Source organism: Canis lupus, chromosome 37 (assembly GCF_003254725.2).
Source record: "Canis lupus dingo isolate Sandy chromosome 37, ASM325472v2, whole genome shotgun sequence".
Classification (NCBI taxonomy): Eukaryota; Metazoa; Chordata; class Mammalia; order Carnivora; family Canidae; genus Canis; species Canis lupus.
In genome coordinates, this window is record NC_064279.1 from 7,008,569 (window position 1) to 7,033,381 (window position 24,813).

Here is a 24,813-nt window from a genome sequence, read left to right on the forward strand (position 1 = left end):
ACAATAATGACGTCTCTAAGGCCCTTTTGCCACATGGTGTGTATTCGCATAAATTGAAGGCAAAATAATTACAAAGAAATGAACCCTGTGCTTATTGAGTAAGTATGTTTTGGGGAATTCTAAGTAAGCTGTGCACCTCAGTTTCTCCCTCAAGGGGATCCAAATCTGAAAGAAAATCAGAAATTCATGGTGGTTTGGTTAAAATTCCCCAAGTAGCCCTGAGTTGAAAAAAAAAAAAAAAACACACCACTGAAAATATTAACCTATCACAAGTGAAGGGGTGTGCCTAGATATTTTACTCCTGCTTAATTACCATGGAGCATTTATGATCTCTGGCTTTGGGTAACCATGATCTGGTCAGGAACTAAGAATCCAGTAAGAGCCTCCCGAATCTTAGGACAGTGCTCTTTCCACAAGACTGACCTGCTTCTTTTAACTTGCAATATCCAGTCAAAAAAGTTGACTGTAAGTGGATTCCTTTCTTCTGAAAGGACACAGCCCACTGTACTGTTTGTCAGCATGTCTTTCTTTTTCTGCCACCTCCCCCCCTCCAAACCCAGCCTTGAGCTGAGCCCAAGCCCTCATCCTCTCCTCTCTGGACATTTGCAAGAGGCTGCCACATGTTTCTGGTCTGGACCGCCTCTGGTACATCTGGGCCATTGTCAGAGTGATTTTCCTCACCCACAAATAGGATCATAAGATACAAGCTTCCCTACATTCACTTAAAATTCCTTTACAGCTTCAGAATGCCTCAGAACAGAATCCAGCTCCTTAGCAGGACATACAAGGTCCTTCAAGATGTGGCTCTTCCTGCCTTCCCACCTCATTTTTTTTCCATTTCTCCACACACATCAGATAATCTGGGCATGGCAATCTGCTTTCAACACAGTCCCATGTTTGTGCCTTTGTAAATACTGTTCTCTCTTCCTGGAACATTCTTCCTTTTTCCTTCTATCCTTTTTACCTCACACAGTTTTGTTCATCCTGGTAGATTCCTACTCATCCCTCTTTTTGCTGAAATGTCACCTCTTTTGTGAAGCCACAGAGTCAGTGTCTCCCCGACTATTCCCATAGTATGGTGCAAACCTTACAACACTTGCGCTGTCTGCTCTGGATCTTATTCCTGTCACTAGCCTGGAACCCCAGAAGGTTGCTGGAACCTACCAGTGCCTTCCATGGACCAATTAAATTTTGGCTTATTCCCAAGCAAGATTTCCAATTCTGTTGCACAACATTTGGCAAATAAGATAGAACTCCTAATGTTACACTGCCCTCATATTGTTCTCCTAAAAATTTAGTTTTTGTTATCCACAGTCTCTGTGATCATAGCTACACTCTTTATTCTGTGCTTGAAGGCTCTCTTGAATTTGGTTCTACTACATAATATTAAGTAGTAAAATAAGAGCTGTGGATAGCTTCCTATGTGCTAGGCATTCTTCAAAGAGCTTTTAATATGGATTATCTTGTTTACTAATATTACCCGATACACTTATATAACTCATACTCACATGGATCTTAACCTATACCAGATAGCTTTACTAGGAATGAAATCCTTTAATCCCCATAACAAATCTTTGGGCGAGTACTGTTATTACTCCCAACACACAGAGAGCTTAAGCAATAGGCCTAAGGTCACACAGCTCACAGGCAAGGTAGTTTGGATTGGAGCCCATGTAGAGCCCATGAAAGCCTGGGCTCCCAACCTGCACATGATAATACCTCAGGACAGAGCATACCAGAATTGTCCTCTTTCAAGCCATGGTCCTGCTTTCCTCCCTGCTCAAGCTATCTGCCACCCTCTGCTCTACTCAAGGACTTGTCATCCTTCAAACCCTACCTAAGACTAACCTTCTGTTTGAAGCTTTTTTGAAAACTTTGGCCACCTTTGAGCTGTCTCCTGTATAGACTCTATGGCATGTCTACACTGTCTACACTAAGCCACTTAAGTCCTGCTTCATTTAGAATTTTATTTTATACTTTCTTGCATGATTCTTTGTCTTATGAGGGCCTTGGGCCTCTAGCAAAATTATGAGCTCCTTGAAGGCATCAACCAGGTGACTTCTTTCTGATTTTCCCATAGCACCCAGCACTGTGACCAACTTGTACCACTGCTTATATTCTTGTGGAATTGAAGCATAAAATGAAGTCAGGCCCCTGTTCCCTATGTAGCAGATTTATTTGATTGTACCCCCCTAATAATATCATCAGAACTGAGCAAGCACCCTGAATAAATTCTGATTTTGCCCAATTAGGTCTTACTTTTCCTGCTCAACCAACATTAAACACCAGAAAGAACAGAATATTAGAAAGTGGAGTTAGGAATAGAGTTCAAGTGTCCTTAATTAAAACCATTGGAATAGTCTTCTTTCTGATGTAGCTGAAAATAAAATTGGTTCTTCCTTGCATGTGTCATTAAAATTCATTTAATTTAGTTCAAATTTAATTTGTATTTAGCAGAACGGTACAGATCCACCTCCACCTAGATAAATGGAAACTGTCTGCCTCATGGCAAAGTCCCTTTGGCAGTATTCCCACACATGGCAAATATTCCACCAATTTCTGCAGGAAACCTACTTGGCTGTGTCAGCTCCGCTGGTTATTAGGGTGTTAATCAAAAGCTCATGACCGTATCTTGCAGCCACATGGAGAGGAGTGTTGCCATCCTTATCCACACAGTCAATTTCACCTCCTGAAAGAGACGGTTTTAACACAGGGTAACATAAGGAATCAGGTTGATTCGGATACTACATCCTACGCTAGTCACTCATGTTGTCCAAATGTTGTTCTTTTCCTCTCCATGTCCATCTCTGTTTTGAAGTACAAGAATGCCTTTCTGGGCACCAGAATGCCTTTCAGGTCACCATCTGAAGTAGTAGTTTTATTAAATCTGCATAGAGGGAAGTCTATTAGACATGTTTTTGAAAAGTCTTTCCATAATGTCTTACTGAAGGATCTAAAATCTCACAACTAAATTCCTGCTCTGAAGGAACAAAGTAATCAAATTCCATAAAATGTATAATCTTACCTGCTTGATTAAAGGCCTACATAAACTTTATACTAAAGCATCAGAACCAAAGTGAATAGAAAGTTCAAGAAAATATTTTATGTAGTTTGATTATTTGGTTTAAAATATGATGAGTAAAATGAGAAAATGTATAAACTATGAACTGGAAATATCTATATTTATAAAAGCTATCATATTAATCACCAACAGTCCTTTTAATAATACAGAATTCTCATCTTACTTTGTCTCATTTTGCCTTCCTTCTCTCCCAACTTTTTATTTTATTACATTTCTTTCTCTCCCCTTTTCATAAACATATATGTAAATGCAATTGGTCTATTTAACTATTTAAAAACAAGTTAGTCATCATGACATTTCACCCCTAAGAACAAAGGCATTCTCTCACATAACTACAATTCAATTAGTATACTCAAGAAATTTAAGGTCAGTATCATAATTCTATGTAATATAAAACACATTCCAATTTCTCCAATTATCCCCAAAATGTGCATTATAGCTGTTAGTGTTTAAAATCTGGGATATACTAGATATTGGCAAATTGGATTAAAAATTTAAAAATGTAAAAAAAAAAAAAAGAAAGAAAACATACCAAAAAAATTAAAGAAAAAATAAAACTGGGATCCAATAAAAGATTCTGCTACCATTTGGTTGTCACGTTCCTCTAGTTTCCTTTCATACAAAACAATCCTCCTGCTTTCTCTTATCAATCAATCAATCTATCTATCTATCTTGATATCTTTGGAGGTCAAGCCAAAAGTTGTGTGGAATGTCCTGCATTCTGGAGTTGTCTTATTATTTCCTCTATTAGATTCAGAACATTTTGGCAATACCCCAGACTTGATGTGCACTTCCCACTGCATCTCCACAGCACACACATAAGGTCAGGTTACTCCACTGGATATGCCAGTTTTGCTTGCAATACATACAGTTTCAGTTTGAGAAGATGAAAAAGTTCTAGAAATGGACAATGGCGTTGGTTACACAAAATGTGAATGTACTTAATGCCACTGCACAGTACACTTAAAAATAGTTAAAATGGCAACTGTTTATATTATATATGTTTTGCCAAAATAAAAAAAAAAAAAAGAGGCCTGATTGTTTGGTTAAGTTGATACCTGCCAGCCCTTGCCATGCAAAACATTTTTTTCCCCTTTGTAATTAACAATTTGCAGGCAGTACTTTGATATTGTGCAAATATCCTATTTTCCAACAAAATTTCCTGCAAGAATTTTAGCATAAGCAGGGAGTACTTTGTTTAAAAGTTACCTGAATTCTTTATTCTCTATGCTTATAGTATTAACTTGATACATAGTTAGGTTCAGTTGATTGTTTTCAAAATTTTTACCAGCTTTTGATTTATTTGATTAATATGTTAAAAATTCACATTTCAGAAATCAAAATTATAGGAAGTCTGGGTGGCTCAGTGGTTGAGTTTCTGCCTTCAGCTCAGGGTGTGATCCTGGAGTCTCGGGATCGAGTCCCACATTAGGCTCCCTGCATGGAGCCCGCTTCTCCCTCTGCCTGTGTCTCTGCCTCTTTCTCTCCCCATGTCTCTCATGAATAGAAAATTAAAATCTTTAAAAAAAATTTAAAATTAAAAAAAGAAATAAAAATTATATTTTTTAAAGTAAGGCTCACTCTTATTTCCACCCCTCCTACTTCATTTTCAACCACATCTTATAGTAACAATTTTCATTAGTTTTGGTTTATGCTTTATGTGTTTCTCTTTGCAAAAATAAACACAGACTCTTTATATATTGGGTTTTTTTTCTTTTTTACTTAACAGTATATCTTGGAATTCACTCCCCAAAAAATCACTTCTTGGAGTTCTTCCTCATTTTTGTACAGCTTTATTGTTTTCCATTGCATGGAAACACTAGTTAAGTATACCACTCTGGTATGGAGACGCATTTAGGGAGTAAATATCATTTTTGCTATTACCAGGAACGCTGCAGCGAATCACTTCATGCATATACTGTTTCCTATTCGTTGGGTGTATCTTCAGGGTAAATTCTTAGAGAGGGGATTTCTAGGTCAAAGAAATGAATACGTGGTTTTCTTTGATTTTGCCACATTTTCCCCTTTAGGTTCTGTGCCATTTTGCTACTCACATGAGCAATATATGAGAGTGTGTTTTCCCCACAGCCTAGTCAAGCCTTTGAATACCTGCCATGTGATGGGTGAGAAGTAATAGTTCGGTATAGTTTTCATTTGCATTTCTCATATTAAAGAAGTTGAGCATCTTTTCATATACTGAAGGACTATTTGTCTATCTTTTCCCATGAACTATTTGTTGACGACTTGTAACCATTTTTCTGTGTGTGTGGTCTTTTATTCCTTGATTACTCTTAAAATATTTAGGATATTCACCATTTATCACTAATACATATTAAAAATATTTTCCTCCTATATTTTCATTTTTTCTTTGTCTTTTTATTCTGAAAAAAAACCTATTTTTTGGAAGAATTCATGTCTATTATTATATTTAGATTTTGTGTTGAGGTTAGAAAGCCTTTCCTCACATCCTGATAATAAAGACACTGACAGATGTGAAACTATTTGCAATACTGTCTCCATGGATACCTCAAAGAAATCCAGGGTCTATGTAACTGTCTAAGAACTGCCTACAGTGGTTGGCCTGAACGGTCCACCCCTAGAACTGATCCTGGAAGATGTGGGAAGCAGATCCCCAGACTCCAGAGAAACCTTTGCCCAGAACCAATACTGCAACACTCCATGTACTTCCCAGCCAAGAGGCATCAAACCTTCTTAAGAAATGTTAGCGCCAAAATTAACAGGTCAGGAAATGACAGATGTTGGCGAGGATGCAGAGAAAGGGGAATCCTCTTATACTGTTGGTGGGAATGCAAGCTGATGCAGCCACTCTGGGAAACAGTATGGAAGTTCCTCAAAAAGTTGAAAAAAGAGCTACCCTAAGATCCAGCAAAGATACAAATGTAGTGATCTAAAGGGCCACCTGCATCCCAATGGCTGCAATTTCCACAATAGCTGAACTATGGAAAGAGCCCAGATGTCCACCAACAGATGAATGGATAAAGAAGATGTGGTGTATATACACAACAGGCTACTACTCAGCCACCAAAAAGAATGAGATCTTGCCATTTGCAATGACATTGGTGGAACAAGAGTGTATTATGCTAAGTGAAATAAGTTAATCAGAGAAAGACAATTATCATATGATCTCACTTATATGTGGAATTTAAGAAACAAAACAGAGGATCATAGGGGACAAGAGGAAAAAAACAAAACAAGACAAAATCAGAGAGGGAGACAAACCATAAGAGACTCTTTATCATAGGAAACAAACTAAGGGTTGCTGGAGGGGAAGTGGGTGGGGGACAGGGTAACTGGGTGATAGGCATTAAGGAGGACATGTGATGTAATGAGCACTGGGTATTACAAAAGAGTGATGAATCACTGACCTCTACCTCTGAAACCAATAATATAAGTTAATTAACTGAATTGAAATTTTAAAAATTTTTAAATGTTCATTCCAAACTGATTCCAGACAAAGAACCATGTTCTTTATAAATAAACTCTAAAAATAAATAAAATAAAATAAATTTTAAAAAAAGAAGTGTTAGAGCCTCCATGTTTATCAGCCCCAAATATGCTAAAAATTGGGTAGGGAAAGAAAAGAGTGAAAAATGTTGGAAAGGGTAAGGGGCTGAGCTGATAAAGTTTCTTCTTGCTGTTACTACCATTTCCTAAGTCAGTTTAACATTTTATTTATTTATTTTTAGAGAGAGAGAGGGTACACAAATGGGGAGAGGCACAGAGAGAGAAAGAGAGGAAATCTTAAGGAGGCTCCATGCCCAGTGCAGAGCCTGATGCTGGGCTCCCCCAAAATAGGGGCTTGATCCCACAACCCTGAGATCATGACCTGAGCCAAAATTAAGAGTCAGATGCTCAACTAACTGAGCCACCCAAACAACCCTCATAAGTCAGTTTAAAACTGTAAAAATAGGGCACTTGGGTGGCTCAGTGGTTGAGCATCTGCCTTTGGCTCAGGTCACGATCCTGGTGTCCTGGGATTGAGTCCTGCGTCAGGCTCCCCGCAGGAAGCCTGCTTCTCTCTCTGCCTATGTCTCTGCCTCTCTCTCTGTGTCTCTCATGAATAAATAAAATCTTTAAAAATAAGACTGTAAAAATGTATTTATTACCTTCCACATATGCTTTTGTTGTCATTTAAAGTATATTTCAGAAAAAGATCATTACTAGTGGAAGAATAAGAGAGAAACTATTTGTTATTCAGAAATCTGTTTTATATTACAGTAGAACCTCTAGATGAATGAATTTCTATTTTATAGTCATTCCCCAAACCTTTCCATTTTCACTTGAAAATCTTTAAGATTTGCCTGGCATGCAAATTAAATAACTTTATTATTCATTTGAAGCTTGCAAGTCAGATGTTGGTAATTGATTGAGAATTAGTGAGTAGAATAAACATTTGTGAGTTTAGAAATATGCAAAGCATATCAGAAGGGATAATTTATGCAACATTATCGAAGCATTCATCTGAAGTTTGTTTTTCCTGCGCAAACAAGAATGGTCATCTTATTAAATTGCCTCGGAAGTACTGTGAGCCAAAAGGTCAAAAATCTCACAATGAATCATCCTAACCTATCACTCGACTCTTCCTTTTCAAACTCTATTTTTAAAGCTTCTGTGAAGAAAACATCATTTTTGAACTCTTGTAACCTGCTGGACAGCATCTGAGGCAGTGGCTAGTGCAAATGGCTGGATCCAATGCCTTCTGACATCACATTGTTTCTTCATTCAGTTCTTTCTCTCTCTGGCTGTGACAATACAGCTTCAGATAACAAACAATGTGACTGAACAGCAGAGGTAGTCTTTGCTCGCTAGCTACAAAATAAAAGAGGGGTGTGTGTGTTTCTCTCTCTCTCTCTCTTTTTTTTTTTTTTTTTTTAGCAATCGTCTCACTAATAACACTGGATGATTCTGAAAAAAGTTATTGTGAAGAACCAATAACCCTGAATAGAGAACAGTCAGGGAAGCAGAGAAATGCCATACAAATTCCAAACACCAGGGTGATTTCACAAAACAAATAAACACAAAGAATGTTCCTTAGTAGCATGCTCTGTTGGTTTAGGGAGCCAACCGATGTCCCCACGTGGGACCAGCATTCCAAGTCCTAGTTGTGCAGTGACCCACTCTGGAGGATAGACAGCAGGTCCGGGGGTGTGAGCCTCTGGACTTTTCCCAGAAGGAAGCCAACAAACAGGAGGAAAGAAAAGAGCTTCCTATTCTTCTCCCTAAGGGCATTTTTAAAAAATGTCAAATGGAAGAACTCACAGTTCTCACATGTGTAATGAATGCAAAGAATTGTCAGCTGAGAGAAGAGAATGCCAAATCATCCCTCTACAGGAATGACTCTATTCCACATGTACATGACTCTTAAATAAAATTCAAGTTAGAAAAAAAAATTTAACATACCATTGTTCATCCAGAAAATGCATGTGTAAGTGTAGTGGTTGAAAATTCAGTGTCTGATGTTAGATTGGCTGTGTTTCAATTCCTGTTCCACAACATGAGTGCCATGTATCCTGATCAGAGTGACAACCCCCCTGCCTCAGTATCCCCATCTTCAAAATGGAGATGACAATGGCACCTCTTTCTCATGGATTTATGTGAAGTGCTTACCCAAATTCCTGCCACAGTGAGAACACTCAATCAACGTTAGCTTTATCATTACCTATAATGGGCTATATATTATAGCCATTATATCCTCATAATTTTGGGTCCCTGGACCCCACCCAACCCACAAGCAAGATGCTAGGTCAGCCAAGAATGAGGCTCTGCAATAAGCTCTTAGATCACAGAGGATAAGAGATGGGTTCTCTTTCAAGCCTCATCCCAACTCAAAAGTCTACTACAGCCATGTCCAGAGAGGGCATGGGAGTCTTTCAAGTCCACAGGAATGGCTTTTGGAGAAGTCAAAGCAGCCAGCACCATCCCCAGACTATTGTCAGCACACTAGCATTATACACAGAGACGGGTCATGGCCTTGATTCAAAGGAAATGGCCAGGATGGTCTGGCCACAGGGATGGGCCTGTGGGAAGGCAGTGCTTACAAGGAGAAAACTTGTTCTTTCCCTGATCTGATCACTGGTGCCTGAATGTGCTTAGCAGGGAGCAAAGCTTTTTATACACAGAGGCCCACTGATTACACTCACACTAAATTTTTTTAAATGGATACCAAATATCTCCCTAGTTTCATTTCTTTTTAAGCCAGTGGACACTGTTTCTGGAAAAAAAAAAAGTTGAAAAATACACGGGATGAAGAAAGTGTGAGAAGGAGAGACTCTGGGGTCACTCGCCATTCCCCTTTGTTTACTTCAAGCAAGACAAAACAACTAATGGCCTTTTCAATAAAATGAATGTCAGAGACATACCACATATTTCAAATTATAATTAATGGCTATTTACAGTTAATTTCATTTTACCTTCCTTTGCTCACTGGAAACTTCTCAAGATTTATTTTTCCCTATAGTTAAATGCTTATAAGTTTCCTTTGCTTTGCTGCAGATATTTTCCTTCCTAAGCATAATTTCCCTGGCTGATCTTCCATCTAAATGTTAAGTAACTTTTTGGTTTTATGACTTGAGTGCCTAGGACATAACATAGTATCATTAACAATTCATCCAAGATTCTTATAGATGAGGAAAAGGCAGGTCCAAGAAACTGACTAATGACAGAATTTTGAGAAGTACAAATGTGGGTCAACTAAAGATAGTTCAAAAATTGCTGAACTTGGAATGTCAGCATAAAACAGGACTAAACCTGTTTTTTAATTGTCTCTAAGATTTGCTAAGAAAGCAGTAGTTGTGTGGTCAAGGTCAATCCATTCACAGATGCTGGCCATAGCTCATAATAGCATTATGAACCATAACGTGAGGTGACACTCCCTAGTACTTTGGCTACAGACAACCCATTGGTTCAAGTATACCTTTGTTGTGAGCCTGGAAAATTACTAGATGATGTGATTTTCTAAGGTCTCTATCAAACCTATGACTTTATCATCTTTTATATCATGCACTTGACTGCTTTTCCTCTGAGTCACCTCGTTTTTCCTACCTTTGCCCAAGGAACTAAGTTTTAACTTAGGAAACTATGGTGAACTCTAAAACTTAAAAATAATTCAGAGTTGCTGCTAGAAAATGTATGATAGTTATTTTTATTAGTTTCAGAGTGAAAAGCGCAGGACCTTGAGCCCATATGAGCACATCATTTCCAGGTTCAAAACTCATATGCTCTTTGGGAATTAACTGAGAAACAGTGGCTTTATGTTCTTGCTCCTAAGCTGGATGGTGATCATATGTCTGATAAAGAGCTTTTAGAAAAGTACATCATAGGATTGGTGTAAATCTCAGCTTAATAAAACAGACCATTGGGATGCCTGGGTGGCTCAGTGGTTGAGCATCTGCCTTTGGCCCAGGACTTGATCCCGGGTTCTGAGATCAAGTCCCACATTGGGCTCCCTGCATGGCTTCTCCCTCTGCCTACGTCTCTGCTTCTCTCTGTGTGTCTCTCATGAATAAATAAGTAAAATCTTTTAAATAAATGAACAAAATAAATAAAAATACAACAGAACATGATCAAAAACAGAGCATCATCTTTCATGTTCAGCCAAACTCAGATCAGGACACTGTTGAAATAACACTGCAGAAGCATCTCTCTTACCATTCTGAATGAGAGTTTGTGACCGTGTGAATCTTCCATGGACAGCTGTCATATGCAGTGGACTTTTGCCATCTTTGCTCTAAAAAAATGAAAGGAGAGAGAAACAAAGGATCAGTGACATCAATCTGAAACATCTCTATGGATACTACTGTCAATGCCCTGAAAATAAAATGTCAAGTTAGATTTTTTAAAAAGTATAATAAAAACTTATAAAAGGTAAAAGATAATTTTGAAAGCAAAAGTATATATAGCATCTCAAGTTACTGCAAAACATCACATTTTAAAGAAGCTTAGAGAAGCGAAAATTATTTTAGAGAAGAAATGTGAAATTTCTAGTTACATTGACAATTTTAAAACTATCCTGTTTCAAACTGAAGCAATCATCCAAGATGCTTTTTCCTCTCTCATAATCTACTGATGAAGATGGTTTCCTTCAAGGCATTTCATTTTTCAATTTTTGTCTAAAGTACATGAAAAAAGACAAATGATGTGTTAAGTGGCTTGGCCCTGTTCGACCTAAAGTTGACGAAGACTGCAGCTCTCCGACCTGACCTGGTACGCTCCAAGCACTCCCTATATCCTAATTCCATAGAAAAATGACACTTCTGATTGTTCCAAAACAGAAATGCTGGTTTCAATTAAGTCATTAGAAATCATAAAATTAAGGCATATAATGGATTAGCAAATTGCCATTTTAAAGATCACCTAGAAATGTGTTGAATTAATACATCTCTTTATTACTTAAAATATAAATGGAACTCCCTGATATAGATTAAACCAAAACATGAAAAAATGTATAGAATCCATAGACTTATCATCATTACACCAAATACCAAAGTCCTACACATTTATTAAGAAATAGTCATTTACATAAGTTCATCTAAAAATAGTAATACCCATATGCTGAATGAAATAAATCAATCGGAGAAAGACAATTATCATATGGTTTCACTCATATGTGAAATATAAGAAATAGTGGAAGGGACCATAAGGGAAAGGAGGGAAGCTGAGGGGGGAAAAATTAGAGAGTGAGACAAACCATGAGAGGCTCCTAACTCTGAGAAACAAACAAAGGGTTGTGGAAAGGGAGGTGGATGGGGGGATGGGGTGCCTGGGTGAGGGCACTTGTGGCGGGCACTTGATGGGATGGGCACTGAGTGTTATACTATATGTTGGCAAACTGAATTTAAATAAAGTATAAAAATTAAAAATAAAAATAGTAATACTTCTCAAAACATTAAGTATCCCTAATGGAATGTATCCTTTCACTCAGGTACTGTTAATAGAAGAAAAAAAAAGAAAGAAGAGAAAGAAATAGATGTAGCTATTTTTTTTCTAAGTCTCATGAGAAACATTTTCCAAAGTCTAGGGTTAAATATGAGATTTTAAAAATGCAAGTTCATTTTTGCGATGAAACCTATATATACCTGTGCTTTAAAATGCACTGTTGGTGGAAATGTAAATTAGTGCAGCCACTGTGGAAAACAGCATGGAGGTTCCTCAAAAACTTAAAAACTAGAATGCCATATGACCTAGTAATTCCACTACCCGTATCTACCCAAAGAAAAGGAAAACACTGATTTCCAAAACATTTACTGCAGCATTATTTACAATAGCCAAGATATGGAGACAACCTAAGTGTCCTTGACAGATGAATGGATAAGGAAAATGAGGTACACACAGAGACACACACACAGAGGAATGTTACGCAGCCATAAAAAGGATGCGCTCTTGCTACTTGTGACAACATGGATGGACCTAGAAGGTATTATGCTAAGTGAAATAAGTCAGACTGAGAAAGATGAATACCATATGATTTCACTCCTATGTGGAATCTATAAATCAAAACAAATACACAAAAAGCAGAAACAGACCCATAGGTACAGACAAGTGATGGTTGCCAGAGGGGAGGGTGTTGGGAGGATGGGCAAAATGAGTGAAGGGGAGTGGGAGATACAGGTTTCCAGTTATGGAATGAGTAAGTCATGGGAATAAAAGGTACAGCATAGGGAGTAAGTCAGTGGCATTGCAACAGCGTTGTACGGTGACAGATGGGAGCTACACTCGCGGTGAGCACTACATCTAGAGAAAGTGAATCACTGTGCTGTACACCTGAAACTGAAGTAACATTGTATGTCAACTATATTCAAATTTTTAAAAAATATTTTAAAAGAAAGAAAATATGGCAACCTAAAAATAAATACATTTTAAAAATGACTATTTGTTTTAAAGAGTTCACAATGGGAAACAAATCATCATTTGAATAAGTATTTCTCAGAGTGAACCAAGGACTAACTGCATCTAAATCACCTGAGGCTCTTGTTAGAAATGTGAGCTCTGTGCCCTAACTCAGACCACTGCAGTCTACCCTGCACAGCGTACTCAAGTGTAGGGACCACTCTTTAGATTGTGGGCTGGAATTGCTTATAAAACCATAAGGATTCAAAATAAGAACTTTTATTATATCCTATAAGTCTATTCCTTAGAAAGGAAGAAAGGAGTCGTGCACAATCTTTGCCAAGGTAAGAGATCATCAGGACAGTAAATGCATCAATTGAAAAATAATCTTTATAGTGAAAAGTCATCGGGTAAATGGGAGGGAAAATAGGACCTTTTCTCCATCTAATATGATTGCAACCTGAGTCAGAAAAGATTGAGAAAGGAAGATGGAAGTAAGCTTGCAGCTTTACTGAAATGGTATTTTTAGAGGAAAAGGAACAGCAACCAAGAGAATAAGGAGTCAATTGCAGAAATTGCAGAGTTGACATTAACTTGTCCCTAGGTGGTGCTATTTCTTTAAATTTTGCTCCAATATTTTTCTCTTAAATTTAATTGAAAACATGACAAATTAGCATTTAGTTAAATATATATAAAGCCATAAATATTTCAGTGCTTAGATAATATCTTTATAAATATTTAGTTAAGAACTTCTCCGTGTCTAGAAAATAGCTTAAAGGCTTTACCGGGGAATAACCATCAACTTGGTAGTAACTACCTAAATTGCAGCCAGAGAAGCCAGAGCAGAAGTAACCAGTTTCTGTGGTGTGTGGTTTACAAAGCTGGTTCCACTTCAGGGATGGCCAGTGTCACCCCCTTCTATCCCATGGACTGCTTGTGCTTTTGGTAAAGACCAAACTGTGGTGTAATACAAAAGACAGCTACATCAGATCTATCTTCCCCTGGGTTCATCTACCACTGAGTCCAGTCCTTAGCTGATTTTTTTTTTTTCTGCCTGAGGGATATGGTGGCAGGGGGTGGGGAAGTGTGTATAGGAAGCATTGCGAGTATCACAGGGCCATTTTGGAACACTTATGTTTACATGGTTTGAATGTAAAAGGAACTTGCTATTTCAAAAAGCCATTGGAAACTAATGAAGGTCAAAGGATAATACTTTTTTATTTTGTCTTTACAGGTTAGAACTCAGGATATTCAGGTTGAGACTAGAGATCCTACTGAGTTTCATTATCTGCCTGAGAAATTTGTCACACGGGGGGACTTGTTACTGCTGCTGTTTTTAAGACTTCAGACAAGGATAAAACATTCCTGGCATTGTCAAAGGAGAGGGTATGTTAATTCTTCCATTTATTCAAAGCTTTGCTTTTATAAGATTTTTTCTTAATTCCTAGTCTCTTTCCTATTTCTAGACTCAATTTCCCATCAGGGTTAGAGCTCAGAAAATCTTGTTATTTCGAGAATTATTTAGCTAAGCAAGAAGCTCCTCCTCCTCCTCCTCCTCCTCCTCCTCCTCCTCCTCCTTCTTCCTCCTCCTCCTCCTTTTTCTCCTCCTCCTTCTTCCTCCTCCTCCTCCTCTTCCTCCTCCTCCTCCTCTTCTTCTTCTTTCTTCTCCTTCTTTCTTCTTCTTCTTCTTCTTCTTCTTCTTCTTCTTCTTCTTCTTTCCTTCTTTCTTCTTCTTTCTTCTTCTTTCTTCTTCTTTTTTTGTATATTTCTTTATTGGAGTTCAATTTGCCAACGTATAGTATAACACCCAGTGCTCATCCCATCAAGTGCCCCCTCAGTGCCCATCACCCAGTCACCCCATCCCCTGCCCACCTCCCCTTCCACTACTCCTTGTTCGTTTCCCAGAGTTAGGAGTCTCTCATGTTCTGTCTCCCTCTCTGATATTTCCCACTCAGTTTCTCTCCTTTCCCCTTTATTCTCTTTCACTATTTTTTATATTCCCCAAATGAATGAGACCATATAATGTTTGTCCTTCTCTGATTGACTTACTTCACTCAGCATAATACCCTCCAGTTCCATCAATGTCGAAGCAAATGGTGGGTATTTGTTGTTTCTAATGGCTGAGGAATAACCCATTGTGTACATATAGACTACAGCTTCTTTATCCATTCATCTTTTGATGGACACCGAGGCTCCTTCCACAGTTTGGCTATTGTGGACATTGCTGCTATAAACATCAGGGTGCAGGTGTCCCGGCGTTTCCCTGCATCTGTATCTCTGGGGTAAATTCCCAGCAGTGCAATTGCTGGGTCGTAGGGCAGGTCTATTTTTAACTCTTTGAGGAACCTCCACACAGTTTTCCAGAGTGGCTGCACCAGTTCACATTCCCACCAACAGTGCAAGAGTGTTCCCCTTTCTCCACATCCTCTCCAACATCTGTTTCTTCCTGTCTTGTTAGTTTTCCCCATTCTCACCGGTATGAGGTGGTATTTCATTGTGGTTTTGATTTGTATTTCCCTGATGGCAAGTGATGCAGAGCATTTTCTCAGGTGCCTATTGACCATTTGTTTGTCTTCTTTGGTGAAATTTCTGTTCATGTCTTTTGCCCATTTCATGATTGGATTGTTTGTTTCTTTGCTGTTGAGTTTAATAAGTTCTTTACAGATCTTCGATACTAGCCCTTTATCTGATACATCATTTGCAAATATCTTCTCCCATTCTGTAGGTTGTCTTTTAGTTGTGTTGACTGTTTCTTTTGCTGTGCAGAGGCTTTTTATCTTGAAGTCCCAATAGTTCATTTTTGCTTTTGTTTCCCTTGTCTTCATAGATGTGTCTTGCAAGAAGTTGCTGGGGCCAAGGTCAAAAAGGGTGTTGCCTGTGTTCTCCTCTAGGATTTTGATGGATTCTTGTCTCACATTTAGATCTTACATCCATTCTGAGTTTATCTGCAAGAAGCCCTTCTAAGGAGGTGGGCACAGCTCAGCCATGGTCATGAAGGCAAACTAATAAAGATTAAGAATATTTTATGAATAGTAGTATCTTTGAGGGCAGAAATTCAGCATCCTTCAAGGAAGATTAATCCTTCAACTAAATGGAGTGTTTCAATTTCCTTGACCATCGTTGTCAGAAATCCATTCATGTCTTCCACTCTAAGTGTCTTCTTACCTCATTCTCCAACATCCCCCAAGCCTTCCCTAAATTTATTCTATTGATGATTAGCAGTCTATGGCGAAAAATTAAGTGTTAAAATGAAGCAGCCCTGCTTTTCAGGTCCATTTTATGGGAGAGAAGACTACCATAAACTCCATATATAATTGGAGTCCTTAAGCTAATCTGAATTGAACACTAGTCAGTTAACTAGTGGAAGGAAGTGGGTAGTGTGCCAGGAAGTGGCCTTCTAGCCTTCTGCCCCCCCACACCGAGCATATCAGTCAGCATATCTTCAAAAGGGGAATGGAGAGCATCAGACAACCTCTTGAATTAATTAAGTGAAGGCTGGTGAAGGGAGCTGCTTTATTTAACGTCAATAATACTTTTCCGGGATCCCTGGGTGGCGCAGCGGTTTGGCGCCTGCCTTTGGCCCAGGGCGCGATCCTGGAGACCCCGGATCGAATCCCACGTCGGGCTCCCAGTGCATGGAGCCTGCTTCTCCCTCTGCCTATGTCTCTGCCTCTCTCTCTCTCTCTCTCTCTCTCTATGTGACTATCATAAATAAATAAAATAAAAAAAATTAAAAAAAAATAATACTTTTCCTTTCTTTGGAGAATTGAAGGATGTCCTTCAGATACCAGTATGACCATATAAGTGTCACAGGTTTGGGGGACATTGCCAGTTTGGCCACCTGTTAACCTCCTGCCTTCTCACCACAATCCCCTGTGACTTCAACACCATACAAAGACTCTTCCCACCTTGGTTTACAGTTCCTTGGTCTCTCTGATGCCCCCTCAGACCTTCCCTTACTTGCATTAGGACCTTGGATGGGCTCCTCTTGTAAGATATGGAACTCCAAAATTCTATCTATCCTACTGTATTTCTGCCTGTTTTCCACCTCCATGAGGACATTATACTCCCCTCCATTTCCTTTCTATCTTCTCTGACTCTTCTGTTTTCATCCCTTTTTCTACTCAGGCTATGACATACTCTCTCCTGGGGTGATATCCTTTTCTCTCAGCCTCCACTATGCATCACCTCTGTGTGAATGAGGCAGCTGAAATTTTTTTTTCCATCCTCTTCTGCTCTCCCATGTTGGAAGATCGCATGTTCCATTATTGGTCTCCTCAGACTGGCTGTACCAAAGGCTCAAAATCACCTTCACAAAAACTAAACTTACCAATTTTACCTTCTTTTTTTAAATTTTTATTTATTTATGATAGTCACACAGAGAGAGAGAGAGAGAGAGAGAGAGAGAGAGGCAGAGACATAAGCAGAGGGAAAAGCAGGCTCCATGCACCGGGAGCCCGACGTGGGATTCGATCCTGGGTCTCCCGGATCGCTGCCCTGGGCCAAAGGCAGGCACTAAACCGCTGCACCACCCAGGGATCCCCCAATTTTACCTCCTAAGCCTACTCTTTCTCCTGACATCCCTCCTTTTTTTTTTTTTTTTTTGACATCCTTCCTAATAACGATAGTCGTTTGTGGAGTGCTTGCCATGGGGCAGAAACTGTTCTAAGTAATTAATGTGAGATGATTTGTTTAATCCTCACAATGGTTCCATGATGAAGATGCCACTGTTTCCCTAATTTTACAGATAAATAGACACCCAGAGAGGTTGTTTCTGATTGTGTAATTACTGGAAGTCAAGGCTAGGATTGGAATTGAGGCAACCCAACCTCAGAACCGAACACTTAACCCCCATGCTGTGTTCCCTCTGAACCAGATTTCAGCTCTTACACTTGTCTTCAACTTCTCCAACTCCAATCCAACCGAATTTCATTAATTTTCTTTCTGCAGAGCCTCTCTCTTTTGTTTTCTCCCTACTCCCCTGTCCTCAGTACCTCTCATCCAAACCAGTTTTACTGACTTCTAGTTATTCTCCAATTGTCCTCTCTCTAGGTCCACTATACCTGGATTTTCTCTTTAGAAAAATGAAAATAGTTTTTTTTCCCACCTGGATATAAAAATAATACATGCTCACATATCATAATCAGAAGATTAAAACAAATATACAAAAATGAAACTAAAAATCCAAATCACATTTTGCCTCTCTGCAGTGATTATAGGTGTATTCCAAGTATTTTTCTCTTTCTTTTTTTTTTTTTTTTTAAAGATTTTATTTATTTATTCATGATAGTCACAGAGAGAGAGAGAGGCAGAGACATAGGCAGAGGGAGAAGCAGGCTCCATGCAGGGAGCCCGATGTGGGATTCGATCCGGGGTCTCCAGGATCGCGCCCTGGGCCAAAGGCAGGCGCCAAACCGCTGCGCCACCCAGGGATCCCTATTTTTCTCTTTCTGTGCATATACACAGACACATAACTTTCCTAAATTAAAAATTTAGATAATATTTACTTATTGCATATTAATTTTTCACTGATAACACTAGGTATTATTAGCCTTTTTCATATTTGTCAATCTTAAAGGCAAATATACTTGTGTATTAGTTTGCATTTTTTCTAATTACTATTGGATACTGAATATTTTTCATAGATCTAATAAATATTGTTTTCTCTCTCTTATGACTGGCACTTTACACATATTTTCTAGTAGGTTATCAGACTTTTTCTTATTGGTTTTTATGAGCTCTTTATATATAGTAATTATAACTCTTTGCTTATCATGTTAGTGCAGAAAAATTTCTCTGAGTTGTTCCTCTTTCAAATTTATATTTTGTATATGAATACAATTTTGTATATGTACATAGGTTTTTTTGTTTGGGGAGGTTTTTGTTTTGTTTGGTTTTGCCATATAAACATTTAAAATATTTACATTATCACACATATAATTGTTTTCCGTTTCTGGTGTTCTGTGGCCAGATTACTATTTCTAATGCTCAGTTGGGATCCCATGACCTCCATACTGACTAGCAGTCCCTACAGCTTATAGAAGCCCAAACTCCTCACCCAGTTGATAAGTCTCTTTTTTTTTTTTTTTGATAAGTCTTCTTCCTTGATCTGGTCCCATTTCAGCTTGTTTCTGGCTTCTTTCCTTCATACAATCTATGCTCCCTTTAATCATAATAAATCAGGGATCCCTGGGTGGCGCAGCGGTTTGGCGCCTGCCTTTGGCCCAGGGCGGGATCCTGGAGACCCAGGATCGAATCCCACGTCAGGCTCCCGGTGCATGGAGCCTGCTTCTCCCTCTGCTTATGTCTCTGCCTCTCTCTCTCTCTCTCTCTGTGACTATCATAAAAAAAAAAAAAAAAAATCATAATAAATCACTATTCTGAAAATTTATCTCATACTTCCCCACTGTTAGAAATTATACGGAAAAAATGTGAAAAGATTTTAATACTGAATAGGAAAGGTCATTAAAATGGATTGAACCAATATTCTTAGAATTAAACCTCAGAAAGAATCATTTTTCAAAAGCAGAGGCAGAGTACACTAGGGCCTTGCTTTAGGATTCCTGTGTGCTGGGGAGAAGGGCAGCTGGGTGAGGACAAGGTCACCTGCGCAGGTGAGGACATTCCATCACAGTCCTGAGTGCGGTGGCAGCGGTGCATCCTGGATGCTGAGGGCCATGTGTAGGCCTCTCTTGGTCATCTGTTATGGTGAGCTAACTGCTAGCCCAGAGTCCCCAGAACCTTTCCCATCTGGAACTCCCAAGCCCTCTGTTCTGTCTATCTGGAATGCTCTCGGATTCTCTCTAGCCCTCTTCATCTCAACTGATAACAATCTTCCAACTCTCAGCTCAAAAGCAAGCTTCATTTTTGATCCTCAAGCAGGAAGCAAGTGTTGACTCTCCCATGCCACTCATCACGTTCTCTCATCTCATGAGAACCTGAGCACACTATTTCCTTACCGTACTGTAACATCTTTGAGAGCAGAGCTCATGTCTCATGTTGGAGCACTCTTTCAGAACCAACCAAAGGGCACCAGATAGTTCTCAGTAAGTCCTGCAAACATTCACCAAGCTCCCAAAAGCTGTGGCTAGAACCTCAGTGCCTTCCAGCTGCTCCTACCACTTCTGCAGTAAAAACAAAGCTAAGTTTCTGTAGCACAGGACAAGGCTGTGGGAGCCAAGGTACTGAGAGTTCCCATTCTCAAACAGGACGTCATTGACAACAGTTGATTTTGCTCAAACATTGGCTCAACACAAAGGAACATAGCACAGAGAGAGACTAGGAGTGTCATACCTGGATGTTAACATCTGCCCCGTTGTTTACTAACAGTTCAAGACACAAAGCACCATGTGTGGAGGCAGCGGCAAAATGCAGAGGGGTGAACCCGCTGTTGTTGGGCTGGTTCACGTTAGCACCATAGTCCGTCAGCTCGTTAACTACAGCATCCTGCCCATTGTAGCAGGCCAGGTGAAGAGCCGTGTTGCCATAGATATTGATTTCATCGATCTGCAAAGGAGTCCAACACAGAGCAGGTAAAATCATCAGAGCCACTTTACTGCACTTGTTGTGGGCGGGGGGGGGGGATCGGGGGGGACAGAGGGAGACGGAGAGAGAAAATCTTAAGCAGACTCCACGCTCAGCAAGGACCCGTTGAGGGTTTGGACCAAGGACCCCGAGATCATGACCTGAGCCGAAATCAAGAATCAGATGCTAAACTGACTGAGTCACCCAGGTGCCCCACACCTGGTACACCACAAGTTAGAAGGGTAAATGCTGAAGGCAGATGAAGAACCCAAATCTAACATGACTGGTTAATATGTATTACTGTGCAATATATAAATTTAAATATTTCGCTATGTTGATACAGAAAGTTAGCTTGTCTTCTGCTTTTTTTCATGACTTGCTGTATGTCCCCATTGCCTTTCATCAACTGCCCCTGTAAACTCTAAAAGATATGATGCTAGAAGATAAGGTTTTTTTTTTTTTACCCTCTTGAATTAACATGCAAACAGGATTTAATTCAGGACAATAGAAAACCCACAAAATACCACAAGTTGATGCATTAATCATAGCTCACCTCCACACCCAGATTCAGGAGGTGTTTGACAACATTGATCTGTCCATTGGAGGCTGCAGCATGCAGGGGGGTATAACCCTTCTTATCCTTACACGTCACTTCGGCACCGTGGTTAATGAGCAGTGCCACAACATCCAGGTGGCCTTCACAAAGAGAGCAGTAGAAAACATGGTTAACCTTTTTAGGATAATTTGATGATTTATTCCACTTAAATGATCACCATTAGCTTTTAGTGCCACCAACACTTTAAATAAGGGCAAGGTCCTGCTAATATGTTAGAGCCATAGCCTATAAAAGAATTACTGTTAAAATGAAAGCAATGCTTTTAAAAGCAGTTGCCATTCTTTACTGAAAAGTCCAACAAGGACAATTTGGTTTGGAAAAATTAATGAAAGAAAAAATCAATTAATCAGAATAACTTCACATTAGTGTTAAATCATATGAGATCGCTGCTGCTTGGCCTTATTTTTTTTTTTCTCTTTTTGAACCACAAAAATGATACTTTCATATGGTTCAACCTAAAAATATTCTTGTGAATTACTGGCTAAACAGAAACTCTTCCATTTTCAACTCTTGTGGGCATATTTTCTAGAATAATTTCCTTTGTACCCTATCTTACTATATATACCATGAGAAATGTATTTGACCTCTATATTGTAACTGAAGATTGTTTGATGCTTTGGGTCATGGCTGTAAATGTGGTTGATAATTGAGAGGTCGGAGATAAGTACTAACTCCAAGATGTGAAGGGGGTGGGGTGTGAATGTGTGTGTGTGTGTGTGTGTGTGTGTGTGTATGAGAAGAGAGATGAAGAGAAATGTGTTTGGGGTGTCGAGGGAGAGAGTTGGGGGTGTGTGTGTGTGAGAGAGAGAGACAGAGCTTGGTCATGGCTTGTTTTATTAAAATTTGACTTTTTCCCCTAAGACATGTATGTAGAAAAATTATTTTCAATTATTAGTGGTGCTATCTTAAGCTTAAGTGGTGCTATCTTTTGTCTTTTGTCTGGGTTTTTATTCTTTAAAGATAGTCATCTATATATTTTTTCCTATTTGTATCCCGATGACACACAAAATAATGACTTTACTTCTTTAAAGCAATTCTACACAAATGTTTTAACTGTGCATCAGCAAAGAACAAACTTGAAACCCCAGGTTCTTTGAGTCCCATCTCACACTAGTCTGGTGTGTGCTCTGCATAAACATCAGTCTGGCAAATGTCCCCTGACTCCAGTCCCATAGGTACCACGCAGACATCTTATCTGCTTCAGTCAGCTCAAAAGTCCATGTTGTCTTTAAAAAGTGATGATGTTGCAAAATCTCAAGATTCTGGTTTTTTAAGCCCAAATATCCATTCAGACTCATCTATGGCCCCCTAATTTATTTCATCCCTACCCAACCCACTCTCTTTTTCCTCCCCACCATTAATATTATTGTTGTTTATGATAATAAAAGCCCCGTATGCATGTTAAAAAGGATTCAGAAAAGGCAAAAAGGTGTTAAAAGGAAACCAAAACCATCCATAATCACCAATCCCTCGAGATACTCAGCTAACATTTCAGCATATAATATATTCCAGATTGTCTCTATTGCAGTCTTTTTTTTTTTTTTTACAAAAATGAGGATCATAGTATCCATACTGTGTTATGATCTGTTTTTACTTAACATATCACAGAGTCTTTCTATGCTAATAAATACTAATGACATCATCACCGTGGTTAGTGCATAGTGTCCCATCGGGCAGATCTTTATCATTCACCAACAAAATCTCCTGTGGATGGGCACTCAGGTTGTTTATAACTTGGGGCTGATAGAATCGAATCTGCTTTTCAAATTGCAGAATGTTCTCCAGTTAGAAACACAAAGGAAGGATCTCAGTTCTTTGTTCCTCACCAATCTACACTGAGAATAAACTCTATGAGGTCTGTCATGTATCAGTGGTATTTGTGCCAACAAAAGTGAAAAAGAAAAACACAGCAATGTAACCTCTTCCTTCATTTCTCCCACCCAAGCTGGCAGAAGCAAGAACCGCAAACTTCAGCTTCGTCGGCTGTAGAGTAGCAGGATAATCCATGGTGACCCTTGTCACTTCAACCTACACAACAGCCAGGGGGCTTTCCTTCCTTCCTTTTTGTTTCTTTCCAAAATATTTATAAATAAAAGGACAAATGGCATTCATGTCCTTGCTTTGCTAGCCAGTCCTTTTTCTTTTTAAATACTTCATTTTGCTGCCATAACAAGTTAGAAGAAGCACCGTTTGTGCTGCTTTCCAGTCCAGATTGGAGCACATTCAATGAGGTCCAGGCCATGATTCATCCCTCCTCCTCTCTGTGGGGTAAATAAACCTCTGACAGAGCAACTGTCTAACGAGAGCACTCAACGTATGCCAGTAAAATGGCCCAAATCTTAACTCAGTTAGATCCCAACCTTGGAAAGAAGTCAGGCTTGCCCAAGAGAAAGCCTACACACTTAGCAACAGGCTCACAGCTTCTTTAGTTACAGTTGTTTGCATTTTTCTTTCCATTCATGGAATTCTTACCCATATATGCCGCCCAGTGCAGAGCACGCCGGTCCTTCTTATCAAATGCGTTGATGTTTGCTCCTTTGGCCAAGAGTAGATTGACCATCTGAAAGAAAACCAACATGCAGATAATCTGAGTCAAATTAACATCCAATATAAAGGCAGGTCAGTGACTTGGAATTCAAACACAGTAGGAAGCTGATGTCACAGACAACCCCATGGCACGTGTGTCAGAGGAAAAGGCCAAGGTGACAGCTCCTTTTTCAACCCCTGGCTGTACAGTTAAAACTAGCTGTCGCTGCCTAAGGTTGGGTGTGTGGATGGTAGCATCATGCTCTCTGAAAGCCTCAGCGTAAGCCTGGCTTCCACTTGGGGCCCAGAGAGTCTGTAGGGAGAATGCTTGGCGCCAGTGATGAGGGCACTCACCTCCACGTGGCCATTCAGAGCAGCGTGGTGCAAGGCGGTGCGCCCCCCTCGGTCGGAGACATTGACGCTGCTCAGCAGGGGAATGATCACTTCTGCACACTTGACAGCCTTGTTGGCAGCTGCCACGTGGAGTGGCGTCTGCCAATTCTTGTCCCTCGCGTTGACATCAGCCGAGTGCTTAATCAATACTTGCACTGCTTCCTACAACAGAGGCAGAGTTGGCAGGGGTCACTGACAGAGGCTCAATCAACACTGATTGGATAGAAGACGCTTCACTAGACCCTGGAGCCACAGGAAGGGAAGGCTCTGCCCTCACAGGCTGGCTCAAGATGTAGGTTCTTCTGAGAAAAGCAAGGTAATATGTGATAAAGATCGAAAGAGTGGCACAGACAAAAGCAGATCCATTTATCTTTCTGTGTTAGGCCAAGAGCCCTGGCACAGCTTTAAAACCAAGTAAGCGGGATCCCTGGGTGGCGCAGCGGTTTGGCGCCTGCCTTTGGCCCAGGGCGTGATCCTGGAAACCCGGGATCGAATCCCACTTCGGGCTCCCGGTGCATGGAGCCTGCTTCTCCTCTGCCTATGTCTCTGCCTCTCTCTCTCTCTCTCTCTCTCTCTCTGTGACTATCATAAATAAATAAAAATTAAAAAAAATAAAAATAAAACCAAGTAAACTTTCTAAGTGTAAGGTTTCCTACTAGGGTGTAAAGTACCCTTAGGACAAATGAGAGCACCCCGTACAAGTGCACACCTGGGGTAAAATATCCATAAGTCAAAAGGCCCCCAAAGATCATCTAAACTTGGAGGTGCTTGTCAATAAGCCTCCATCTTCCAAAGCCAAAGGCCTCAAAGCCCTTTGGACGTTCTT

The 24,813-nt window shown here is 39.6% G+C and overlaps 1 protein-coding gene across 18 annotated transcripts in view; it reads right to left on the reverse strand.

Annotated features, from left to right (window-relative positions):
* The window catches only part of ANKRD44 (ankyrin repeat domain 44), a 362,773-nt gene that overhangs the window by 160,932 nt on the left and 177,028 nt on the right, over positions 1-24,813 (reverse strand). For all 18 annotated transcript variants that reach the window (XR_003134598.3, XR_003134599.3, XR_003134596.3 and 15 more), the window contains exons 5-10: positions 23,949-24,149; positions 23,541-23,628; positions 21,006-21,148; positions 20,222-20,434; positions 10,751-10,829; positions 2,575-2,689 (exon numbers count right to left, since the gene is read on the reverse strand). Coding sequence is in view for 12 of the 18 variants with exons in the window: in XM_049106597.1 (XP_048962554.1) it covers positions 2,575-2,689; positions 10,751-10,829; positions 20,222-20,434; positions 21,006-21,148; positions 23,541-23,628; positions 23,949-24,149 (839 nt within the window). In the remaining 6 variants the exon portion in view is untranslated. The remainder of the gene's footprint in view (positions 1-2,574; positions 2,690-10,750; positions 10,830-20,221; positions 20,435-21,005; positions 21,149-23,540; positions 23,629-23,948; positions 24,150-24,813) is intronic.